Below are 24,347 nucleotides of genomic sequence, written 5' to 3' on the forward strand. Positions count from 1 at the left end.
CACGTCATTCATACCTCTGTGATAAGCACTTAGAAATATTTTTCTGAGGAAGTTGATGTAGCTACTGCGATCGTTGACTCGTTTATGCATTCCTAATCTACACTATCGATAGTTCCGGTCAGTGCAGAAACAGGCTTCATCCCATATGTGATTATGTGGGAGGGAGAGAACAGATAATGGAGTATGAGAGCAGCGTACGTGAGCAGGGAGGTCTCGCTGCTAAAAGAGCAGCTTCAATTCTCAGCTGTGCCCAGCATCCATTGCAGCTTTTGCTACATGTACCGTATTATGCAGAAATTTGCCAAGTCCTGTATCCTTTAACAAAGGGAAGCGGGACAGTACTTTTCCTGTATTTTCTTTAGTCAGCAGCTAACCTTCCCTGGAGAAACTGTGAGAGTCCCCCTCCCTTCCTGTCCCCTTCCCCTGTCCTCTGCCTCAGATTCCCTCCCGCTCCCCGTCTCCCACCCTTCCCAGCCTCAGCTCTCTTTCAGCTTGTCATTCGCTGGCTGTGACAGTGCAGAAATGTGGTTGTGGCCGGAGCAGACAGTGAGGACCGGGGCAGGAGGGGAGTCCCTGGTGGCACAGAGCCCTGCCCGGTCACCCACCCCGGGGGCAGCAGCGGCCGCAGGAGGGGGAGAGGAGCAGAGTAGGCAGGCAGGGAAGTATGCAGATTTCTTCGCTGTCTGGCTCTGGAAAGCAGACGATGACAGAAAAGAACCCGTCAAATCTGTCTGCTGGATATTTCTGCGTCCGAAGGACTGCTCTGATCTGCTCCTTGTTGGCCAGGCCCCAAGGATCTGTATGGCAGATGGGGAAAGGGTTCCCCGGCTGTGGCCCTTAGTATTCCCTTTAGACCACCGAGTGCACAGGGGTTAGCACAGTGTGGAAGATGGGAAAGATTCATGTGCGGCTCAGAATACAGCCTGGGAACGACAGAAGCAAGCTGTAGAAGAAAGAGAAGAAAAAAAACAAACCAAACTTATTAAACAAGGCCAGTGATTTGTTTTGGGATTTTTTTAATACTTCCCTCCGTGAAAGCGAAGCTGTTTCAGTCAGTTTGACCCCAGTCATTCTGGCTCTGCTACACGTCGCACCAAATACTTACTCTGCTAAATTGCACTGCTAGAATCTCATTGGCATCTTTTCTTTGAAGTGATATCCTAGAGCTTTCATTTTGTTGCTGGAAATCCCTACATCACGTCCCATATTCCACCCCTTACAGAGCTCCAAAACCCCTGCGGGCACCAAACCTCTGCATTAGGCTTCCTAACTGCAGGCCTGAGAATCAAAAGAGCCTTCATGCTGGCACATCAATCCGGGAGCTGAGATACTGACCCCGTGTGTGAAATTTTGGTTGGGTTTAGCTAATTTTGCATGACATGTCCCTACCAGTCTCCCCAGTCTCAGCAATTCAGCAGCATCAGACACAGTGTATTCATGTACCTTAGGCCAGATCTCCCAGCTCTGCTTTTCTGAAAGGTCTTCCTTTGACAATCAGACATGCCTTTCCCTCCTGCAATGATGGCTAGGAGTGCTGGCAGCCTGCTTCGGAAAAGCAAAGAAGAAATCTTGCCAAAGTTTGTTTGTTTGTTTGTTTGCTTTTAAGAGCAAACCTTGTTGATTATCAGCTAAAGCAGTCTGTCTAGAGACCAACATCAAGTATGCACACACAGCTTCATGCAGTTACAGTTTGGAGCCCGTGAATTAATTAGCAATTTCTCTGAAGAACTGCAGCCTGACAATTTGCAGACTTCATAGCTCTCTGATAAACAGACAACGTACATGACAGATTCCTGGGATCATGGTAGCCTACTTAGCACTGCGAACCACCAACACGCCAAAGGAGGACTTGCCGAAAGTAAGCTAACACAATTCCTGAATGTTAGACATCAAAGCATTAAAGGGACTTTGTCGTTTTAAACCTGAGAGAAATTAAAATTTACATTTACTCTATAGTTAGAAAAAAGTGAACTCCCATGGGAGGATTTGACTCTTCAACTATCTGAGTGTAAAGGAGATCCAGCGCGGCTTGGATAGCTTACTGGCCACGTTACAAACTGTCCCATTGCTAAATAGTTCGTTACCCTCTCTAGGTAGTTTGCCTGTGTGCTGCCTGCTCCCAGAAATCCTTAGCGGAAAATACAGGCTTAAAATGACACACTTCTGCTCTGTAAAGTTGCTATTAAAAACATTAAAACCTTGTGTGCCTTCACCCCAGCAGCAGGGCTGTAAATAACCGCTACCAGCGAGGACAGAGACAATGTCCTATCACCCCTACTTTGTTCTCGCATTTGTTGTGTGCTTGCCGTGTTTCACCTTCAAGAAAACTATTACTTATTGTTAGTTGGTTCAGCAGCTTGACCTCAGATCTGAACGTGGGACTGGACACTGTACAAATACCAAAAAAAAGAAGTCTAGTCTATAGCCAGGCTAGATATATGAGACAGGCAAAGGTAAGGAAAAGGGACACAACAGGCAAAGGCATTTTTCTCTCCCTCGGAGTGAGGTGATTTATTCCCCGGCTTTTTCATCACTTAAAGGTGTAGAATTGCATCCTGCAATAATAGGCATGCCCACAAGCCAGGATTGCCTAGTCGTAACAACATACAAATGTGAAACATGGGAATTTGCTGGCCTGAATGGCAGCTTCACTTCACTGAGGCAGATACAGTGGCACCTGGATTTTGCTTCTAAGATGCATTTCTTTCTTTCTTGAGCTTTTTACTGAACGTCACAGGCTCTGTAATGAGAGACCTCTCACTGCTGGTCATCTTATTAAGGATCCCACTTTTCCTTTGTAACACCTACCCGTTATTTTGCTCCTTTTCTCCCTATTTACTACACACAGCACTGTCTTATATATTTAGCTTTTCTTTCCCCCCCCTCAAACTTAGCAGTGATAGATTCTATCTATACAGAGATGAAAGTTCGTTAGTAAGAATATAAAATAGCTAAAAGGCTTTGCAAAAGTTAACTCTCAGATTAAATATAATGAGGTATTTTTCCTGAATGCCTCGTGTGTGACATTAGGAGGGACAGACAGTCTCTGTGATTATCCCATGTTGCTTTTTTCCCCTACAGCACAATCCAGCCATTGGCTGTTCTCTGTTTTTAACTGGAAAATTGTGATTGCTGTGCTTTATATGTGTATATGGCTTTGTTTCACTGCTCATCCTTGCCAAATCTGCTCGCTCCATGAGCATTGATTCTGCTCCAGCGGAGGAGTGAGAGTGTGGCTGGAGGTAAGTCACCCCCCCATTGCATGGCAGTCTAAACTTTTCAAGGAATCACAGATTGAAAAAGAAAGAATGAAAAATATATTCAGACATTGATTCTGCCACCCATTTCTTTCTAACCAATGGTTTTGCAATCACATTTTGCTATTAAAAAAAAAAAAAATCCATTTTTCCCTCTGTAGCAGCTGTGTGGAAGACTAGGAGTCAGCAGGTAGATATATCCAGAGAAACATGCATTTGGGTTTCTGTTTATGCTCCTTTTTAACCCTGTGTCAGCACATCTGATTGTGCAGCTCTCTTCCCTGTTCCGAGGAGAAAAGGAAACTGATTAAGTAGCAAGTGCTTAAATTAAATGTGATTAATTTGCTTTTATATCCCCTTCCTCTCTTCCATTCCCAGTGACTTCAGACTTCACTCTGCACAATGAAAGGTGCACACATTAAACCAAACAGCTAACTTTGAAGTTCATGTCAGTCTTTTCGCATTTTTGCATTTAGGTTTCACCATCATTTCTCATACTTGCAGTATTTTGACTTGTACTTGCAACTCTTCTATTTATATTAAAGGCCTCACAAATTATTTTGTGTTATTTCTGGCCACAGTTCCTTTATTCCTTTGGACACAGAAGAATTGCAGCTAATTTTTCAATTTTTTTTTTTAGTGAATCGTAAAGGCTCGGAAACCAGAGGGCAAATAAAGAAATTAGAATTATATTTTATTTATTTCAAGCCCAAGCACTTTCAAGCCCAAGTACTATGATATTTTAAGACTGAACTCGCGCTATTTGCAAGCTCAGAGCTGACAATAATGTACTACAACCGAGGAAATTTGCTTTGGAGCGTTTTCAGTTCCTCTGCACCACCATGTATCTAGCCCCACCAGCTGCTTCTAAAACTTGCACTTCAGCTGCCATAATCTTATCATTAAAGGTGGATTTAAGTTTTAAGAACCAACGAACAAACCTTTGTGCTTGCAACCAGAAGCTGGGAGATGACTCTGCATTTAAGGTGCAAGCTCAGCTTCACTCCAGCGTTGAGTACTAATCCAGTATAATCGAGTGTTAGGTGGTATGAACTCACAGCAGCTCCTTTAGAGAGATGCATCTCTTCGCATTATTGTTCAGCTGCTGCTTTCTGACTTTTCAAATCCCTTCTATGTTGTTGTTTTTGTTTCCTATCCTTGCAGTGGTAACATGAGGAAAAAAGCTGAATTTGACCACATCCATGAGGATGTCAAGCATTGAGACTTTATTGGTTTAGAAGCTTACTAAATTTAAACAGAAGCATTAACGTGGCCTTGGGCTCTCTTGACAGTTATAAACTCTTCCTTGGGGGGATTTCTGTAATGCTTTCTAATCAGCTTAAGGAGTTAATTAAACAGCTGTCACTTAGCTTCTTAATTCTGAGACTTGATGCTAAATAAGATTTGAAATTAGTTATGCATGACTGAAGCATGGATTCTCTGATATAAATAAGATGGCTGCTAGCTGAAGAGGAGGAAAATCTAGGCCTTTTTTAAATAAACAGTGAAAAGATTCGGGGTGGTACCCTGGATTAATGCTCTACAGGCTGATGAAAAGAAAAGAAGAAAAGGAAAATGGAGGATATTAATGAGTGCCAAATGGGACGGATTTTCTGGCAGCTATTCATTCTCATTTGGTGGCATGCCCTGGACTTCGGGAGATTTCAGTGATCATTTTTTTTTCTCTTCCCTATTGCAGTCTGTACACAGTAAACCTAAAAGCCAAGATACCTACTGAAAACAAAAAGGAACAGGCTTGATTTTAGAAGTTAGATATTTAGCCTGCAAAAATACATTCCACTATTATAATGAAAACTGTAACTGGAGATCTGCTGTGCTTATAGAACGTGTATTATAGTGTTGTGGAGACGACTTAATACTTTTTTCCTTGTGTATTGTAGTAGGACAAGCAATTCTGAAGGGTGTGAGCTGCAGATCAGTCCAAGTTATTTTGAGGAAACACGTCTGCAGGTCTTTTTTGAAAACAAGCTGGTGCCTTGCTCACTGCTGCTTGTAGTGTTGTGAGGGCTAACAGGGATCTGGCGTTAAAACGATGTGTTGAATCATGCTGAAATGCTTTTGGAAAAGAATGTTGACAGTTAGTACTAAATTTTTCTTTGTCACATAAATCTGACGTGCGGCCTCAAAGCTAAGCATGAGTTAGTCATGTATTTATTTCTTTTAAAAGTCATTATTAATACAAACATTAGGAAATATTGTGTACACAGAGAGAACTAGGGGAAGAAAAAAAACTCCTTAAGGTTTATAAAGATATTGGTAAAGTCCTTTCTTTCACCTCAGAAATTATAAGGCAAAAGATATCCGAAGGGAAATTAAATTGCAAGGAAGCTACCAATTAAAATTGAAAAAGCTAATAGGTATTCACTTCTGCATTCCTACTTAAATAGATGCTTACTGTGTACATCTTCTGAATATGTTTCTGCTGGAGGGTGTAATATGCTCAGTTATTTAATGTGAGTCTCTTCAGTAGGCAAAGAATGCTCACTCCAGAATCTTCTTTAAAAGTATTACTATTTTTTAACGTGGTAGCAATTTCAGAATAAAGATTACCTGGTCCTCCATTTCTATTACATGGAGAAAAATGTTTTTCTCTGATTATTTTTTCATTTTATTATTTGGGGGGGTGGTGTATGTGAATTAAAAAGATATGCTGCGTAATAGTTAGAGAAAGTTCAGCATCTTTTTAATAGCTGCTCAGGGAATCAACTTTCAGCCGCTAGAATATTTGGCTATAGCTGTGCAAAAGCATAACTATTCCCATCTTGCAATGCCCGGACATCATATCTCCTATAATCCGTGTTAGTTAGGGATAAAGAACATAATATTTCTTCAGAAGATTCCTTTATCACTTAAGCAGCAAAAAGTAACACTTTTAAATTAGAAACTATTTAGATTTATAGCTTTTTTACATGCTGAGACTCTGAACTATAACTCGCTGTATAGCTAAATAAGTATCATGTTTGTTTCCTAAAAATGAAATAATTTTTATATGCTTTCACCAGGGGAACATTAAGCCCTTTCTAGCCATTAAACAAATGACTGAAGAAGCATTTTACTCTGCCTCTGCTGTGTAAATTGGTGTAAATGGTTATTATGCCTCTGTGTTCAAGGGTGAGATGCACACCAGGTGCCTAAAGAAATCATCCTCCAAGTCCATACATGTAGAGGTACTGAAAACTCTGCAAACAGAATGTACCGCTCCGTTACTCTAGTGTAGACTAGCACAGCTTCGGACCACTGCCAGCTTGCTTTGCCCTGCTTTTACTTTAGAGAGGTATTGGGTGGATTTGTTTTCCTGGGACTGAACAAGTAGTTGCTGATAGAAAGTCAGAAAATCGCCACAGACATTTATATGAACTCCAGGCATTACTTCTTGCCACCCCCCTCCCTCATTTCCTTTGGAGAGAGAGGGGACAAAGATTGTTTTGGAGGTTTTTTATGACTGTCTAAGAATCAGCAATACTGTCACATGCTGGGCATTGTGCTGATACAGACTAAGCACAGTTCTGGACACACTTTGGTTCTGAACATCTAGAACATGGATGCAGACAGAAACTACAAAACTTTGAATCTGGGATCTTTGATTTTGGATAGAGACAACATATGAATTTGCTTCCTTATCTTAGAATGAGGTATGAATATGCTCATCTCCTTGCATTTAAGTGCTCTCATTGAAGTCATTGCGATCATTCACGCAATTGGGTTAAGCACGGATCTGTCGGACTGTAGCCTCAGATAGAAAGCTCTGGGGCAGGACCTGAAACCACGTTACTGAGCTTTGAAGCCAACTGAGACTCGGACATGCAGAAATTCCCTGTGGATTAGATGTGCTATGCACATGCTTTTAGAGAAGGAAAACAGGGTAGTGACAGTGAAACAGCTGAGTACTAAGTAGCCTGTTTCTACATCTAGATCTAGAAAGTGGCAGGTACCAGATATATTAGGATGCAGACTGTATTCAGAATATCCAAAGCCAGCACCTGGAAAACTCAGAAACTCAAAAGAAATTCTTCAAGCTTGTGAGAATCATTCTCAGTTACTAGCTCTTGCCAGGGGAAATTACATTTGCCTTTGGTAAGCAGACCTCATTAATCACGCTGTTTCAAAGGCTTAGTTATTAAACTTCCCTTTGCTTTATAAAATAATTGCAAGGGTCATACTGTAATGTATCAACTGGAGGAATAAGGCCATTCCTGTTTGAGGGAGCAGGTCTTCTCAGCTTGGTACAAGGTGCAAGTAGCTAGGTATGTGGTATGGCCTCAGGTAGTCCCAATGAAATGAGATTCATGCCCAAGTGTTTGCAAAATCAGGACCTAATGCCTGGATTCTGTAATTATCATGGATGCTTAATAGCACTTGGTCTGTCAAGCTGCCCCCATTTGCAGCTCTGTGGAGCCTGTAGGAGAGTGGCAAAAGTATCTAAATAACCTGCATGCAGTAACTTTGCTGCAAAGCCCAGATCTGAAAAAAATAAAAGAACCTGGAAACTTAATTGCCAATTTTTCTGAGATCCTAGTTGCTTGAATAATACGTACTCTACTGAGAACAAATGTGCACTCAAGACAGAAGGGCCTTATAGTACAGGCAGATATTGTCACCTTTGTATGAATTATAATTTCAAAATATCTGAAGGGCTTTTGTGCTGAGGGAGGGAGAGGATTTTCTTCTTAAGTTCTCCTTTTGTGAAATCCTATTTTACCCTCCCCTAAAGATCATGGTGAGGATGGGGAAACTTTAGCAAAGCAGCTGTCAAAAGACCAGGAGGTTTTTTTCTTTCTTTCTTTAAATATTGCTTTGAGTCCGAATAAAGTGTCTCTGTTTCTTTAAGTAATAGGAAAAGGTCTTTTTGATCCATATCCTTTAGATGAGAGAAATCCCAGCTTCTCCTCTTTAGCCCAAGAGGCAGTAGGGGGAGTCGTCATCTTCTGGTAACTTGGTTTCAATCTCCCACTTTGTCGTCTTCCACAAGTAAAATGAGGTTAGTCTCAGAGCTCATAGCCTGAGCTATTTAGATAATGAGAAGTTAGCACTTGGGGGGCTTTGGAAGCCTTTATTTCACAAGAGCCAGCTGAAATCAAGAGCCTCTTGTTCTACGGGATAGTCTGTGATTTGCAGGCACGGTTCTGAAAAGCTCAAAGGCCTTTCCAGGAACGAGCAGAATCTTGCAATTAGGAGCAGAAGAATTCAGGCGCTAATTTGTGCTCTCTGTGTATCTTGGCACAAGTCAGTGATATCTGTTGTGCGAGACTGGTGTGACACCCAGGTAACCGAGTGCTGTTTAGTCTCGTGCTCTTCATATAATCAGAACTCAGCGCTTTTAAATTAGAAGTGATAAATCAAACAGAAGGAATGCCTTTTGCAATAATCATCGCAACAATGACGTACCAGTGACACAGGTCACTACAGAGCTCATTTTGTTTAAAGAGCCCAGGCCCTTCTCAGCATCCTTCCTTTTTGGGAGAGGATGGTTTTGCATGAGTCTCATTAAAAGGTAAAGAATGAGTTGTGAACAAGTGCTTGCCCACTATTACCCAACAGGATAAGTCCTAGAAAACCTGACGAGGGCCGGATTCCCTACAGTCCTGTCGTACACGGTCATTTACGCAGGACCAGAATGGTGGTACTCTTAAACTAATTCCCTAGGAGGCAGAGCAGAGGTAACCAGATCTTGTCTGCCATGACAGACAGTGCCACTAGCCCATTTTACAGGCTGTGAATTGGGGGGCTTAAGTTGAATCTGCCAACATTGCATCCCAAAGAGCAGCCTAAAGCCTGCCTCTAAGGCTGGAGTTGCTTCCGTACACATGGCCAGCCTGAGTGTCCAACCGAACTAACGTGCAGTCAGAGGCCATGCTAGAGCACGCCCTGCATGCCAGATGGTTTAATGTGCTACCAGGTGGCTTTTGTAGCAGCTATTACCCCTGTGCGGGCTGTCTACAGACTGGAAGTTAGAAAGTGTGCGTATTGCAGAAGACACCCCCCACTGCAGAGGCTTGTAAAAGATCACCCAGGAGATTTGGGGCAAAGTGGATTCCTGACTATCCTCAATCCAAACTTGTTCCCTAGCAATTACACAGTACTTCTTTGGTGTAAATGTTGACAGTATTTGTCCAATAGTGTCATATAATTTCAGTATTTGTAGAAAACCTTTCAGAAAACAGTTTTGTGGGTAAACCAGCAAGACTTAAGACATTATTTTTATGTGATCAGCAAGATCGTTAGTGAGCTCCTCAGGATGGAGATTTCATGATTGCTAGGTGCAAGGCATATCTTGTTTATGTGGTGCAGGGTCATTCCTCGGGTGTTAGGTTGCTTTGATGCTTGATGAGCATTCATGAAATAGCAATTAGGGCACGACAGATATCTTAACAGCCCTGAATCAGAACTGGGAGTTTGGTTCCAGGATTGAAGGGAGGAAATTTGTCTTTTCTGCCTGCTGTGCTTGGAACAGTTCTTGGCATAGCCATTAGAAATTAAAGTAAAGCTGAATCTAGGTGGTACTAATGAATTAATAGCAAAATATATTAACTAAAGGGGCTTTTTTTGATCTCTTTAGGAAGCAGAGATCCTGAATACAGCTATTCTCACAGGGAAAACAGTGGCTGTCCCTGTCAAAGTGATCTCTGTGGAAGATGATGGGACTGTGACTGATCTTCTGGAATCTGTGGAGTGCAGATCATCAGACGAAGATGTCATTAAGGTAGGAACATAGTGCTCCATTGCACAAAGGCAGAGGCCCTGCAAAACAGTGGTGTTCTCTAAAGTGACAAGTTCTTTCATCTTCCTAACTGTTCTACTGCTGGAAGACAAAGGTTTATTATCACTGTTACATATAGGTTGGTTCAGCGGAGCAATAAAACAAACACAAAATCTCACGTTTTCCATCCTGCATGTCAAACAGCTGGAACTGTCTGTCACTTCCCACTTCTGAAGTATTTTTGGAGTTCACTCTACCTTTACCTTTTACTTTTCTGCTATATGGGCTGTGTAGGTTCAGGAATGCCGTCAGCTCATGTCCTAGAGAAGGGGAGGTCATTCCTCTGAAGCTGGTTTGCCACATTGGAACAGGAGCTGTATGACTCAAGGTTGGGTCTTTTCTTGGTACTGACCCAGTAGTGTATTGCAAACAACATTAGCTTTACATTTGGAATTTTCTTTGGTCACAATAGCTACTAGGGTGTCTCACAGGAAACATGTTGGCCACCAATCGTGGACTGGGAACTACTGGATAAGACACTTGACCAGTGGATTTACTCTGTACAACAGCTCTATAGCCTAAACTTCCTTGAAAGAGAAATGCTAGGCAGTAATATACCACTACTGTTTTGACTCACAGCCTGTACTTTCCTAGCCAGTGGGGAGGAGAGAGCCTACAGGAATGCCTTTAAGTGCCTTTTTATTACTGAATTATTATTTTAAATAAATTATGAATTTATTACTGAAATCTTAGGGTCAGACTGGACCCTCAAAAAAATTGCTGCTTCTTGAAGGCTTTCAACTTGTACCAATATTACTACTAAAAGCTTGTAAGAAGTAAAGACGAGTAGATGAGGCACTTAGGGACATGGTTTAGTGGACATGGTGGTGTTGGGTCGACGGTTGGACTCGATGATCTTAGAGGTCTTTTCCAACCTCAATGATTCTATGATTCTAAGTCCTGCATATTCCTACTCAGCTTGGTTAATGGTTAACACACGTTAGTGGTAATGGAAGGACACGGTTGGCAGTGGTGATTGTGGGAAATACGGTGGAAAGTATTCCAGCGTAGTGACAGAAATGTTGGCTTGTCTACAGCAGCCTTATCTTTTCACAAACTTATCTGTGGTTGTCACTTGAGAAAAGGAAACGAGAGACATGGCTGCAAATAAAAGTTAAAATTGAATTTTTTTAACATAACCAGCGTGTCACAAAATGATTACAAATACTACAGGCCACTCCTCCAGCTGCTGGAAATCACTGTTATCCCATTAACTTTTGTGAACTGCACCATATTGAGGACTTGGCCTTTGTGAAATTTGTCTTAGCCTAAAGCTGACTGGAATGCTAAGCTTTCTCCCTGTTATGTTAGTTCATTTTATTTTGGATTCAAACAGCTGAGGGTAGTGTTTAGCTCCAAAGCAAGCCTCCCTGGGCCCCATTAGCTGAAAAAGACTCTTCCTAGTGGACCTTTTTTTGCCTTTATAGGCAAAGATGAGTGTAGGTACTTGGTTGTTACTGTCATATGGGCAACTGTTGGGAGTTTGAGACATACCTACACGTTTAGTAACTTCATGTCACGGAGGGAGTGACAACTTGGAGCAGGGTAATTGAAGAATAGAGCTGGGTATGGGTTTAAATGATCTTTCTTGACCTATCTCTAAACAGATTTTAATTCCCCCCCCCAAAAAAAAAAAAAAAAAAGAATTGCAAAGTTTACACTTACTGGACTTGTTTTAAGTAACTTCATGATAATTTTTTATACATAAGATAAACCCAAGCAATTTAAAAGTCCAGCATTTTTTATGTTTCCCTTTTAGAATCTACTCAGGGTTTCTATTTATCTGAATAGCCACCATGCTGGTATTTTCTGATTAAATGTGTCTTTCTGGCTGTCTTAATCCAGACTTTTTTTTTTTTACTTCTATGAAGACCTTTTGAATCTGCTATATCTGCCAAATAGAGCAAACTGATGGACTGAATCTAGGTTTAAAAACAGAAAGAAATTATTTGGGGTCCTTGCCTTGTGTAAGTTAATGGACTAAGTTTTCACTCACTAACTCACTCATTAACTAACTTTTTAGGTTTTTTTCAGAGAACTGGAAAAAATAATTCGAAAGCAAATATATCATTTGGAAGATATTTTAAAAATCCGTTTCGTTTTCCAAAGTTTTAGTTTATCAGAGTGGTTTGGCATGTCCAATGGATATTTGTGAAACGGTTTTGGCTGATATAAATCTGCAACAGTTTGTAGTATACAATATGCTCGGCTCTAACCCTGGCAAAGAGGTGAAAGTGGTAGTACTGCTCGAGTGTATATCTATCATTAACTGTAAGTACATGAATACACCAGTAAAGGCTTGTGCGCTTAGCATTGTTCACACGCATGCCGTTGCACAGTGATGCTAATGATAGGCCCGGTGTCGAAGCAGGAAATCACTAGTCAGAGATCAAGACATTCTGGGCTTCTGCAAACGTCCCGCTAGAGTTCACTCCTCCGCAGTAGGAAGGTGGGTTTCAGCAGCATTAAAATGAGTTGCCAGTTTAAAGCGAGCTCTTAATTGAAAATGTGTCTCTGAGTTTTCAGTTTACTTGCTCTGTTTCAGACCAAGCCTTATTCACAGACATCTTATCTAATGAAGATAAAGGTATATAATTACTGGCCAGCCTTCAGCATGCAACAGTAATTAGAGTTTCTGTTCTCCGGGCATTAGAGTAGTGAGTATAAAATGGAAGAAAAAGTCTGCTTAAAATGCCCATTGAAATATAAAGATTAAGATTACATTTCTTTGTGTCTTTACTGTTGCTGTTTTTCAATGCATCAGTCATGTAGCTTCTAACAGATTGATTACGTCTTTGTGGCTTAGCTTTTATTCCTATTTTTTCTGTGTTGATTAATGATGAGTTTAAGCTCATTTTCCTTGCAGAATGAGGATACCTCATTCTTCTTTTAGTTTCAGGGGCCACATTTATTACTCACTTCTTTCATCTGGGACTTCAAAGAACTTTAAAGAGCCAGATCAAATTCTGCACTGACTTGTTTTCTGCCAAACTGCATCTACTTGAACTTGATTGAATAAGTCAGGACAGAATTTAGTCCATTAAAACAATATTGTTATTGATAAATGATTGTCTGAAATGATTTGGTCCACCATGACAGAGTAACCAAGCCAAAAAATGGAGGCATGTTATAGGCTCTGTTTCACAAATGAGGAATCTGAGACACAGAAAAGTTAAGGTGAGAATTTCAAAGTGCTGTAAAGAAGTTCTGGCCATTGAAGTAGATGGTAAAACTCCTACTGCCCTCATGGAAGAGAGTCATTAGTGAGCAGACTTTTTTTGTTGAGTTGTTAATATGGATCAAATTGTCAAGATTATTGAAAGCAAGAATGAGGAGAGGGGAAAAATCAACATCTTTTAATCTTTCATTTTGAAAAGACATTTCCATTTCAAAATGGCCATTTTTTCAAGGCTCAACAAAGCCTAAAAGTCTCCAAAGCAACGCTTTCCAACGCTCTGTGTTTTCAATTTGATGAGTTAATTGAAAATCTGCATTTTGGTTGCCCTGAAATGAAAACACCTTTAGATTCATTTTGTTTGATCAGTTAACTAAAAATTCCAGTATATTCTCAGCTCTGTCCAGAAGCCACTTGCCAGAAGTCACACAGTGAATGGTGCCAACGCTGGGAACAGGATACAGTTTCTCTGGCCCTTTTTTATACTACACTGTCTATTTTGTAGAAGACTCCATTCCAAATCTGTGTGTTATCCAAAATTTCGTGCTTTTCTAACAAAATACCTTTAGCTTATTTCCTTCTAGAGCACCTTGTACTTTTCTTAGATCTCAGATAAGGATGCAAACGGGAGGGCAGGCATTACTAACTTTTGTCTGTATTACAAGCAAACTCCTGGGGGCAGAAGGAGTGAAAGGAGGGGTTGTTACTACCGATATCCTTTGCACAATGTAGGACTTGCCACAGAGCCGTGGGGCTGTGTCCCACGTGCAGGGGCCGTGCAAGATGTTGCAGGGTGGCCTTTTGCTCTGAATTCCCATTTCCCAAAGCTCTACAACCAGTTCTGGCTGTGGGACGATTGCCTGGCGTTTGTGCTTGTCCTCTGCAGACTCTCATCTTTCTGGCTGTGTGTGAGGAGCGAAGCAGTAATGTTTTATCCCTGCTTGCTGTTTATCAAGCAGCTGTAGAGTTGCAAAGCCAGGCTACTCCAGCCACAGCTACATGGTAGGAAGTTATTGCTGCTCGGGCGAAGGGTTGGTAGCCGCTTTGTTCTGTTCACTTTGGACTGTATTAGAGGGGGTAACAATGCACTGGCACTTTGTAAAGTATTACTGCAGACTAATAAATCTTGCAGTAACACTTAGTGTGGTTTTATCTGTGGCAAAATAACTTATTTTTAATCAAGTGACAGACTTTACGAAAACTGAAGTGTCAGAGCATTTAAAATAGCCTGAAGCAGACAGTGTTTTAAAACATTAAACTTTTAACAGCTGTTTCTTTTCTTCCTTACACTGGCGCACTTCAGGGAAAAGTTGAATTCTTCTAAAGGCAGTGGAGTGACAGAGTAAAAAATCAAAGGGAGAAGATAATCGAGACTAGGATTTTATCTGCTCCTTAGTTTAGCATTGGCAGTTCCAGTGCTGCAGATTTCACAACCATACTGCTAGTGGGAGTCCATTTGATATTCTTTTTACAACACATTCTTGGAGGCATGTGATTACAGAATTTTTCACTTCCAGCTTTCAAATGGAAAAGAAAACCCTCACAGCTGCAGGTCAAAGGCATGGGCCCCCAAAATGGAGGTACTGCAAAGATACACAAAAATTTAAAAACAAGAGAGTATGAAGAATCCCAGTTTCCCTGTGATCTCTTGAGCTTAAGCCAAGCTAAGAGTGATTTGAGGTGCATGTTATGGCTTAATTGAGTCTAACAGCTCACCTAGTCAAAAGCGGGGAGCCAAGTATTCACCCTTTCCTGGCACTTGCTCCAGTGAATTAGTGGAGGGGGAAGGACAGAAGGAAGAGAAAGGATCCTGCAGTGGGGGCAAAGCAAAGTGAGAGAGGGGGAAGAGTGAGGAAGAGCAAGCCCCTGTTTCAGCAGTAGTGATCGATTAAACTAGCTAACCAGAATGTGGAATATCACATTCGGGTGAGGTTGTCGCATGGGTTTTGGTCGCTCAGGGTTCAGAGGACCCAAATAGAAGGAAAAAGCAGATGTAATCACATAATTTGTTGAATGATATCAAAGAAAATACTTTCCCATCAACAAATGGGATTTTGTCGAGATTGAACACTTGCATAGAAGAGTATGGTTGTGTAGGGCTGAATTTTACAATGGGAAAATAAATCTCTGCCTTGAGGGTTCGGTGAAGATCAAGTTCCTGCCGTGGTTTTCCACAATATAATGTGCTTTCTCTCACCAGCTGAACTGCCTTATTCCATCCCAAATAATTTTGATCTGTCTTGAAACGAACATTTGATTTAAGTCAGCAAATGGATGTTTTTATTTTCTGCGATGTCTAAACATTTCATTTTTATAGCAAATGATGAAATCATGTGCTGTCATTTCAACTCAGTTTCAGTATTCCTGACATCAGAATCTTTCTGAATTGTTCACCTTAGGATGAAGCAACTGTGAAAAAGAAAATACTTTTTCTGATCTACTCTAGTAATCAGGGGAAGGACAAACTCAGAAAAATGCTCTATCAAACATAAAAGTTGTAATAATAACTGTTGAGTTCAGTCCATGTGCTGTTGATGTTGGTTATAAAGGGAGCAGGAACAATTTTAATCTCTCTCTGGTATGAAAAGCAGACATGGCAAAGATGAGTTCTGAATGTAGAACTGATATAACAGTCCCACATCTCCCAGGAATCATCTGAAACTCGCCAAAAGCTGTTGAAGTTACTGGATTTGTCTCTTTCATATTCTGCCAATTCATCATTCTGATGTGAATCTTGAGAAGTAACAAGGTTTTTGTGGAGTCGTTTGCCTTTTTGTAATATCCATACTGAAAATCCCAGTGTGACTGCTACAGTTGCTATTGACTACAGTTTCTTTATATTTATGAAAGGCTATAAGCTTATAAGATACAAAACTTCTCTGTAATGGAAAAATCCAAATAATTCCTGAATTGAGACTTCCTCAAAATTCTACAGAAGATACCCAGAAATCTGTCTCTCTGTGCTTAATGGGAAAGAATATGTGTTCTTGTAGAGCCAGGGGTGATAACCTCTTTCTTTCTGTGGGTATTTCTGTTCCTTTATTGGGAGGAATATGGCTATATCCATAAAAAGAATGAGACAAAATCTAAAGAATATCCAAACAGTGATGCCAAAGGGGATCTGAGTGAGCAGATTTAATCATTTGCTGAACCCAAAAGGAGTCGATGAATGTCCCTAATGTGTTAAACAATTGCTAAGGTGCAATTCTGTGACTGTTTAACTAACAGGGAGCTGCATTCCCAGCTTTCTGCTGGCCATGAGTGCAGCTGAGTGAAAATGAATCGATTTTTTTTTTTTTTTTTTTTTTGGTGAATGAGCTGTCTGCCTGCTCAGCTCCCTGCTCGAGTTCATTTCAGATGCTCACGATGCTTGTGTCAGCACTGGGAAAGAAGTGACATCGGAGTGGGAATCAGTAGCTGAGGGTGAGAGGTGGCCAGGAGTGCTTCTTTCTATTGTGTATTCGTTTAAGTGACGTGAAATTATGGCTTTGCACAGGCATTCCCATGCTGTCACATCATTAGTCCGATACCATCCACGTAAAAGGCTTATCCTGGCCCTGTGCCTGTGAAACCCCCCAGTGAAGATGCTCAGAAACTATCGTGAAGAGGATCTTCCAAGTGGCTCACCTATTCCTGAGTGTCAGATTTGTACAGCAAAAGATAGCCGTGTAGGAATGTCAAAATCACCTTGCCTTTCAAAGGGGATTAGGGGCATTACTTTTTTTAGCTGCTTTCAAAACCCAACTCACTGTATACTGAATCCCGGTATTGAGAAGTGCTCCATCATCTCAATGAAAAGAGATTGGTTGATCTCTAGAAAAAATGTGCCGAGGAAGTAAGGAACAGACAAGCTGCATACAAAGGGAAATTAGTTCTCTTCTTTCTTCCACTGGGCTAAGCCAGCAGTGCATCACTGAAGCACATGATGTTACACTGATACAAATGAAAGCTAAATTGGGCTCAGATCATCCAATAGCACCAGTTTCCAAAACAGGAACTTGCATTAATCATTATAAGTTGTGATTCTTTCTCTTTAAAAGTTCCCTTTAGCTTTAAAACTCTTTGTGTTCTTCAGTTCCAGTGACCGTCTGCCACTTTCTTTTAGAAGATGTGGTATTTATAGCTCTTTGTGACTGCACTAAGCCATCCTCCAGATCATGACACAAAACTGTGTTGCTTTGTTACCGCACAGTAAAAAGCTACAATATGCCGTATGAATTACTGTCTTTGCAGCCCAATTTAGGATTTTTCTGGACATACCAGATACAGCATAGCCACTAAATGACTTTGCTTTTGCTTATCATTTGCAGGACTGTCCAGTTACTGTATTAGCTGTGGAAGGGGATTAGTCTTATTAAAATAAAAATATATGTGACAAGATATTTTCAGCTGATTTAAATATGCTTAGATCCCGTGACTGTATCAGTACTATAGTGATTAATAGCTGAAGATGACGCTGGTGATCTGGAGTTAGTAGAGAAACTGTTGGTCCGATCTGAAATATCCTGAATATTAGCTGTGGGATACTTGCAGGACTTCTAGAGTTCTCAGAGGCAATTGGAAGAACGAGGGGCTTATTTAGGACATACATGTATGAAAGGAAAAAAGAGCCTACAAGTGTTAGGAAGGCTAAGAGGTTGAAAGGACATAATGAGCCCGAACTTGTAATCATGTGAAGTTCTCTCTTCTTCATTGGTAATGAAGAAAGGCAGTATGCTCTAGCGGTTAAACCTGGGCTGGGATTTTAGGCATTACAGATTCTAATAAGGGCTCAGTCTGCATACAGATGTGACACTTGATTTTCATTTCATTTGCCTCTGCCTTAATAAGATTGGATAACAATTGGATAACCCATTGGATGGGTTTTAAGATGCTGTATTGAAATGTGCTGGTTATAGTGCGGGCTCTGGCATATGCTTTCAGCTGTGACATCGGTGTGCTATTGTGATCTTTGGCATGTCATTTATTTGATCTGTCTCAGCGTAGACACATACAAAAGATGTATAATGGTTCTGAATTACCTTGACAGATAAAGAGCATTAATACTAAATCCTTGAAAAATGCTTTGAGATCTTTGCATAAAATGTACTATCTAAGCATCATCATTGTGATTGTTAATAATATACGTAACCCTAACTAGGACAGAGTGCAGACTCTTTAGGAAGCACTCTTGTTTAATTTAACTTAATCACAGCACATGAAAATGACTGTCGTGATAAAATGTTAGTGGCTGAGTAAGGATTTAGAAATATTTCCAGATTTCTCATGTAACAGAGTCTGTGCAGGTCTACTGACTGAAGATTTCTTCCCTTTTATCCACCGTCTGGACCATTTTGCATTACTTTCTAGGACCTCGTTGAGGCAAGCATGTAACTCTTTTTGCCTGAAGCTTAAAAGGCAAGGACTTCGTACATCAGGCCACAGGCTAAATGAATTGACTTAGGCAAAGTAAGTTCCAGACCTTTGTGGCTGATCCACTGAGACAGGGTACTTTTCCAATTATTTTTTTATTCTGTTTTAGGCAGATAATCATGCTCGCTATTTACCAGACCAAGGATTAATTAATACGGAGAGAAGAAATGTAGACAGAAATCTAGAGGGTGAACAGCTCCCTTCGGTACCATGGAGAGCGACACTTGAATTTCTGAGCGCAGTCAGAGGACTTCTAAATTCAGGAAGAAATCTTGCAGATCATGTCCTGCTACAGGAAACATCTATATCCACAGAGTAGGTTTTCATGTCTCTCTTCCCTTCCATATGGGTGCAGGAAAACGAATCTAAAGACAATGTATGGGAGGTGATGTGTCCACCTTTGGATCTACTTCTCCCTCCAGTGCTTGACTCTGTTAGCTGCTGTTGTCACTTACATTCAGCTAGTGATACCCAGCCCACCCATCATCTTAACTGAGCCTCATCTCTCGCTCCTCCTGCGGTTCTTCTGTAGTGGCTATCCAGCTGTTCCATACTGACTGTTGCTGCTGCTTTTGCTATTTTTCTGTGCTTGCCATGTCTTAAATATTTTTCTCTGTGTTTCTGCCCTTACCTACCCTTTGGGTTGCCAGTTTTTAACCTTCTTGTATCAGTCCCATTGCCAACCTTTTCTGAAAGTTTCCAGACAATAAAATACCTAGTGGTATCCTAACGTCTCATAAGCACCAGTGGCTGCATGTCTAGATCCTGCAGTTCCTTATTTAAGATTTGCAGAAGTGCTCAACTTCCACTTAGGGAGCTAGGTAAGCTTCAGCAGAGGAAATGTATCCTATGAAGGGCCAGTTCGTCCTTTTCCAGATATGTTTTTGGTGTGGCGTAATCAAATAAAAAAAATTGCTATCCTTAAATAGCTCAGAATGAGTATGTATTGGGGGCAGATGTTTTTGCATTGTTTCATTCTGTCAAGTGCAGTGTAGTCCTGGCCTGTGCTCTCAGCTCTTCCCTGGTTTTCCGTCATGACTTTTGGCTACCCATTTACTTGTTCTCTTTGCAGTTACTTATAGAATTGGCATAGTACTTCTGAAGGATTTCCAAGAGCATGAGAAGGTAAACAAGTAAAACACATCTGGAAAGTGCTTTGAGATGTCAGAATACAAGGAGTTATCTGAGTCCAGTTTATTATCAAAAATACTTACCTGTAATAGTTCTCATGCTTTACACGTGTGACAGGATCTGGTCTGTTGCCTTTTCTAAGATGATGGCACAGCTGTTGTATTTGTTTGTAGGAGACAATAGTACTATTATTTTTCCCACATCAGCTACCCATAGAAATGCTGTACAACTTCCCTGTTTCAGCCTTATTTTGCATCATTGCCTTGTTTAACTAGTTATTGGATGATAAGCCTGATTTTTGAAGCTATTTAGGCATTCAAATCCAATTAATTTAATTAGGAATTAGAAACCTAGGCACCTACAAAAACTGCTTTTAATGACTCTTCAATTTTAGTTAAAAGTATAACAGTGTATTTAGAGCAGGTGGGTATTATAGAAAGCTGATATTTTCTCCCAACGTATATAATCTCTTCCATTTAATAACAATTAAAAATAACCTGATTATTTGCAAGCAGGTAATTATTTTGCAACTGTAAAGGGTTTTTGTTTGAGTAAATTTAGGGCATCTTCTTTAGACTTTGGGATTTGAGTGCCTTCAGCAATTTCTTTTAGCATTTGTGAGCATGTGAAGAGCTGTTGTAGTGTTTGAGATTTTGTGCAGACCTGGAGCTGATACCAAAATGAAACCTATGAACATGACGTTCCATTACATGCTCCATTTCATTCTACTAAAAGCCAGAGAGGGAGAAGTGAAACTTCAATAATGAAGGAAAGTATCATTTGCCCTGGTGACTAGGCATCTAAGGGCACAATGGATGTGTACTAAACTACATTTTATGCATTGTCTGTAAGCATTAGATTAATTGCACTTGACTATCACTAAAAGAAAAAATCAGGGCTAGTCTCACATGCACGCATACAATTTCTGCTAATGATTGGATCTCATTTCTGCCACTGAAAATCCAGAGTTAACCCAGTGTAGTTAATGGGATTGCTCTCCACTTTATTTGATGAAGAGAAGAGAAAGTCTAGTCCTTATTGGGAATTTTTTTTGTGTCTAAGCACAGCTCTCACCATCACTGGATGGTTTCGTTTGGCATCAGCTTAATGCTGAAAGCAATCAGCCAGAGCCAATTTTAGCTGTTTCAGTGCCATAGCCATAAGTCAGCCCAAGTTTCCTTGGAAGTTCTTCACACATTTTGATGATGCTGAGCTAAGTTTCAAGCTTGTAACAAATCTTGAAAGCAAGTGTTTCCCTAGGGCTGAGAATTTCATCACAAGGATTTCACACAGGCCTGCAGATGGGATAAGAAACAGCCCCTCTGGCAATACAGTTGTATGTACTATACTAATTTTTGAAGACACCTTGACAAGTAGTTTTCCTAATTCTGCCCTTTGTTCCCAGGTTAAACAATGTGTGTGTCTAATCTCATCTCCCGCTCGCTCTCCTCTAAGTAGATTCAGCTGGACTGCATTCACTGGTATTTATTTCTTTGGAGCTCAGGCTGCCAGGAAAGCTATGTGTAGGTATGAGTAACGTCATCCTGTACTTTTTAGTATCCAGTTCTGACAGTTATCGTCTGGTTTCTAGCAGGGCTAATTACTGATAAGAGTTTTCTTCATGGGCTGGTTGGTTGGTTTGTTGCTGTTGAGGCTCTGAGAAAACAGAGCGCATAAAATGAGACGTTAAATGTCATAAAGTGTGCCTAACACAGAAAAACTGTAGAAAAGAGAAATCAGAAGTTACTTGGGGACATGAATGAAGATGATCCCAGAAGCACATTAGCTGGGAGAGGACTTCCTTCACTCAACAGCACAGGAAACAAATAAAGAAATAATCTCTTATTGTGCTGGCGGAGGGGAGATCCACAGTGAAAGGGTCGTGGTCTCTTTCCCACTCAGTCATCAGCAAAAGATGAGTTATCTGCTTTACACGCTGTCAAGGGTGAAATCATCAGCTGTTTACAAACTTCTAGTTTAAACAATTATGTTTAATCATATACTTTTGCCAGAGGTTGGTATAATATGTCAAGGCAATGTCAATCCTTTAGGGCCATAAGCTGCCCCTTATTTTACAATGGATATCCCCAGATGTGGTAATAATTAGCTTTGTCTGATCTGTCATTTACTCTGTTTTTGTTTAGTGAAAGGATCCAAGGAAGGATTAGAAAAACAACTTGATTGTAAGGCTGAGGTTTTCAATGCGATTTCAGGTCACTGATGCTTGTGTAGTCTAATGGGAGTTGAGCACACATTGGAAAATATGATTCAAGAGATCAGTTTAAGTGTGTGATCAGGATGAAATCTGAACTATCCCTGGTAAGGTCCGGCAGTAAGCAGGTGATGTCCACCAACGAAAAAGTAGAAAAACTCTCATCCACCAGCCAGCTGCAGTAAGTATAGAAAATTCTGCTGAATCCTCAGACTTATTACTCAGCTATCATTACATTTTCCTTTTGAAAAGGCTTTAGATGCAAAGTCCTCTGTTCAGACCCACCTGGTATCTGCAGCGCGCAGGTTGGAATTAAGAGAGGCACATTTATGTCTTCTGGAACCTAGTCCCTGTGCAGACCAGTTTGCTGCTAGCAGATTTCATGGGTGCTTCAGGGCTGCCCTAAGTTTTAACGAGTTTTAATGTGCTAAATCATAATAAGACCATCACTCAGGCAGGCTTTTCTGGAGTTTGGTATGTTTTCTCTTCCTGGGAACGCCCCCAACTTGGCTCTTTTGTCAGAAGGTGACACTGCAGTGGCCAGTCCCGTTATCTGTAAGTGGAAAAGCCTCCTATGTTTTCTTTCCTCTTTATAGCATGACAGGAGTGCAGGTGGGCCAGGGCCGGGGCACCAAGACTGACCTGAGTACATCTCTGAGGATACTCGGAGATACTCCCTGCCCATCAAAGAAGGAAAATAAGGGAGAAAAATGCTGAAAATAATCCGATTCTGCCTGCACTGGTATCATTGTAAAACAGAGGCAAACTACTGAGAGTGGTTTTGTTACAGAGATACAAACCGGTACAAAATGAATGCCAGCTTCCTAGGGAATGGGGCACCACCATGATCTCCCACTGGCTAATTGTCTGTTCCACTAAACACTTATCTAGCTAGCCTAGGGCTTTTGGGGCATTGCATCAAGTCTTTTATTTGTTAGTCGTATTTTTCCCTTTCACATGAAATGTAGCCTGAAATACAGAAAAGAGCAGTTTCTGATTAAATTCCCGCCTAAATCCATTATAGCTTCTGAAGTCATTGGGACAGGGAGATAAAAGAACTGTAATGATCCCAATATGTAAATATAGATGTAAAAGTTTGTTTGGAGGGATGGAGGTTAGAGGCCAGATATCATGAAACCAAACATGAAGCTTCTTGGTAGAAATTGAATCAGTGCATTAGTTATCATGGATTTTCATAAAAATAAAGTAATAATGCACATTCATGTTTCAGTTCATAAATGTGAAGTGACAGCCTATGAGTTAGCCGCTGAAAAGATATTATAGACCCAAAAAAGAATAATAGAGAAAATTGAGAAAGCAGAAGAGGGAGTTGTAATAGAATTGGGCATTGGCATAAATATAAATCATGAAAGGGAGATTGATTTAATGAAAGATATGAAAGTCAGAAACTCAAGGTGTTAAAAAGATCATCTGCTATCTGGTAAAGAATCCCTAAGGCTACACAACTTTTAGCTGAAACAGCCAGATTTACTTAAAGTAGATGAACTTTAGCATTGTTTGAGAAATAACATATTACAAGGGAACACGCTTCTGCAGTACACACAGTCTGTTAAGAAGTTGTGCAAAAGAGGAAGAAACATTGATCCATTGGAAAATTATCTTTGCTCATAAATTTTGTCAGAAGGTTTACAAGTAGGTATGGGAATGAGAAATTGTTGTAATCCAAAGAGCCTAAATAGCAACATTTACATGCTAGCCACCTATAAGGATTTGGAAGAAGGCACTCTTGGTGAAATGAATTGGCCGGGCTACTTCTGTGGATGGTGTTTGGTACATAAAAAGCATGTAGGACACACACAGATGCCATGTGAGTGACGTCTCCATCTAAGTGTCTGCTCGTGTGGAAAGATTTATTTTAGCTTGTGAAAGCCTTTCAGAATTCACACATATCCACCTATAAGTGCAAAGAAACTAAAATTTCCCTTGTCTGCACATGTCTGAGGAAGAAGGCTCAGATCCAGATGAACCCATGCTAAGATCTCCTCTCAATATCTGAGGGTGATAGAACAACTCTTTTTTAGTACTGCTTTATGCAGAAAAACATGGAAGCTAACAAGTTTGAAGTGTAGCTTGGTTCCCAGCATTCCTATAGGCGTGAATAACTACACTGAGATTTTGCAGCAATCACAGTTCTGTTGTAAATATCACATCTTTCATTTGCCTTCTCCCTCCATTATATGGAGTCTTGCTTTTCAAACAAATAAAAAGAAAAGTATTAGGGAGCCTCTTCTTAACTGTTGTGTATCAGACCGCTGAAATACGCACATACGTACACAAAGAGAGGGTGAGACACAGCAGAGAAGAGCCTAGGGAGGAACTATACATATCCTGTTATCAGCTTTTCTCTTTCTGTAATGTGAT

At 40.6% G+C, this 24,347-nt stretch overlaps 1 protein-coding gene across 2 annotated transcripts in view; it reads left to right on the forward strand.

Moving 5' to 3' along the window:
• The window catches only part of TMEM132D (transmembrane protein 132D), a 264,071-nt gene that overhangs the window by 210,145 nt on the left and 29,579 nt on the right, over positions 1-24,347 (forward strand). Inside the window, exon 5 of one of the 2 annotated variants that reach the window (XM_076352935.1) lies at positions 9,835-9,978. The exons of the other annotated variant lie outside the window; for it this stretch is intronic. Within the exon in view, the coding sequence (XP_076209050.1) occupies positions 9,835-9,978 (144 nt within the window). The remainder of the gene's footprint in view (positions 1-9,834; positions 9,979-24,347) is intronic. 2 annotated transcript variants of the gene reach the window in all.

The sequence above is a fragment of the Aptenodytes patagonicus genome, chromosome 15, assembly GCF_965638725.1.
Source record: "Aptenodytes patagonicus chromosome 15, bAptPat1.pri.cur, whole genome shotgun sequence".
In the NCBI taxonomy this organism is placed as follows: Eukaryota; Metazoa; Chordata; class Aves; order Sphenisciformes; family Spheniscidae; genus Aptenodytes; species Aptenodytes patagonicus.